Here is a 1912-nt window from a genome sequence, read left to right on the forward strand (position 1 = left end):
CTGGTGGCTGTGTGGTCTTGGCATGTCGATGACATGGGGTTTGTAGGGTTGACATCTCCGTTCTTTGAGTGATCTTGGTTCACCGCATTAGATTATGATGATAAAGGTATAAATCTCTGTTGTTTGTCTGATCGTGTTATGCAACTTCCAACATACATTGCCCAAAGGATTTCGACATCGTGAAGTACCACTAATCCTAGCCTACATGGTGTCTATCAATAGAATGGAGAATTGTGGGTTGAACATAATGACCAAAACAGTGTATGTATTACTTAGTAGTGAATATGGTAAAATAGCATGTCCAAACCCAGCAGTTGGTCCTGATGAATTCAACCCCCTAAGGTCCAACTTAGACAATAATAAGGCAGAATGTCTTTCATTATGCCAAAAAGGCAAAATGTCTTTGATTTGCATATTATTGTATTAAATATGCGTTTTGACCAGGACAAATTATGCATCATACATCTCATTTGTCAAATCTACAGTTCTACAATTTGACATTTGTTCTACTAATGCCAATCTTCCCTATCACGGTATTCATCTTTTTTCTGCTTTAACCTGTTTGCCACGCTGTGTTCTCGAATCTCTACTGGTCCTCCCTGATAACTAATGTAGTGATAGGATGTTGCTTCATATGTCCCCGTTCCTCTTCAAAATCACTTAATCACATGTAGTCATATGGATGATCACATACTTGGCAGTTTATTCTGTAGAATAGACTTCATGAACAAGTAGAACTTCCACTTCCTTTGAAGGCCAAAATGTACAACAGTGGTAACACACAATTCTAGCTCACCCTTCATTCTTCTGGAGCATGGACGTTGGATATTACTTTGTAGTGTGTTACTGTAAATCTAAATTGATTAGCTGCTGTGAAATTCTCTTAGTTTTATGTGCTAAGCAAATACTCCCTCCGTCCCATAATATAAGAACGTTTTTGACACTAGTCTAGTGTCAAGAACGTTCTTATATTATGGGACAGAGGGAGTAGATGTGTACTCATTATAATCCATGAGAAATCAAATCAGAGCATAAATCTATTTGCATTCATTATCCTATCAGGCAGCTGATTTTACATTTTAAAAATGATATCACATCCTCCAATATTATTTGTTACTTTTTGCTTTTTGCATTTCATTCTTGAAATTGCTTGGGAAGGAAAAGGTATTTAACTACAAATAATTTCAGGAAGCAAGTGTGCTCTGAAGTCCGAACTGCCGAATCTCTTGTCAACTCCAGCAAACTAGCAGAGCCTTCTATCACCAAATAAAAGGGCTGTGATGTCGCTACGTCAGCTACTGGGATGGTCAGATGGAGAGGTGATGCGGCCGGAGTCAAAGCCGTGTTCCCGACTGATGCGCCACACTGCTGGTATCTTCTCAGTTGGTGGTGGCCTTGCTTTCTGGGTGCTTTGCCGCCTTCACTATGGTAATCCTTCCTGGCCATCCACATATTTTCCGTTTCAATATCTGGTCTATTCATCTTGAAACATATATTTGTTAATACTACCATCAAGGATGTAAATCTCATTGCTCCCGTATCCATATAGTACTGTGATTGTAGTTTTGGCCTTGTCATTAGCAGTAGTTTTGACCTTTTGGGTGTTGGTCCCTCGAAGCAATTCAAAACTGAAAGTATTTTGCTGACCCTGTTTCATTATCTAGGTCCAAGGATAACGGTTCCAAGGAGTCTCAGGTGGGCATCCTGTGGAGCGATGGGCACGAGCGCGACGGCAGCCATGCTTGTGCGGCTCTTCAGCCCGGAGTGTGAACCACAGAACATAGCAGCTTTCGACAGACCTGAATACAAGCCTGCATAGTGTCATGGAAATCCAGGGCCAGGTCTGCCAAGCCCTATGCGAGTTTGCTGATTCGGCCCTTGGTGATGCCTTACAAGATGTTTATGCATAAAT

The 1912-nt window shown here is 41.1% G+C and overlaps 1 protein-coding gene across 1 annotated transcript; it reads left to right on the top strand.

Moving 5' to 3' along the window:
- The first annotated feature begins 991 nt into the window (after positions 1-991).
- On the top strand, positions 992-1912 carry LOC123177105 (uncharacterized). The gene is made up of 2 exons (XM_044591044.1): positions 992-1428; positions 1665-1912. The coding sequence occupies exons 1-2, from the start codon at positions 1281-1283 to the stop codon at positions 1817-1819; spliced, it is 303 nt and encodes a 100-aa protein (XP_044446979.1). The 5' UTR covers positions 992-1280; the 3' UTR covers positions 1820-1912.

The sequence above is a fragment of the Triticum aestivum genome, unplaced genomic scaffold (genome assembly GCF_018294505.1).
Source record: "Triticum aestivum cultivar Chinese Spring unplaced genomic scaffold, IWGSC CS RefSeq v2.1 scaffold281042, whole genome shotgun sequence".
NCBI classification, from domain to species: domain Eukaryota; kingdom Viridiplantae; phylum Streptophyta; class Magnoliopsida; order Poales; family Poaceae; genus Triticum; species Triticum aestivum.

What these genes read in the sequence shown, in the direction of transcription:
- LOC123177105 (XM_044591044.1), top strand. Translation starts at nt 1,281, where the DNA reads ATGTCGCTACGTCAGCTACTGGGATGGTCAGATGGAGAGGTGATGCGG. An exon ending in GCTTTGCCGCCTTCACTATG is followed by an intron (nt 1,429 to 1,664) that starts GTAATCCTTCCT and finishes TTCATTATCTAG; the next exon opens with GTCCAAGGATAACGGTTCCA.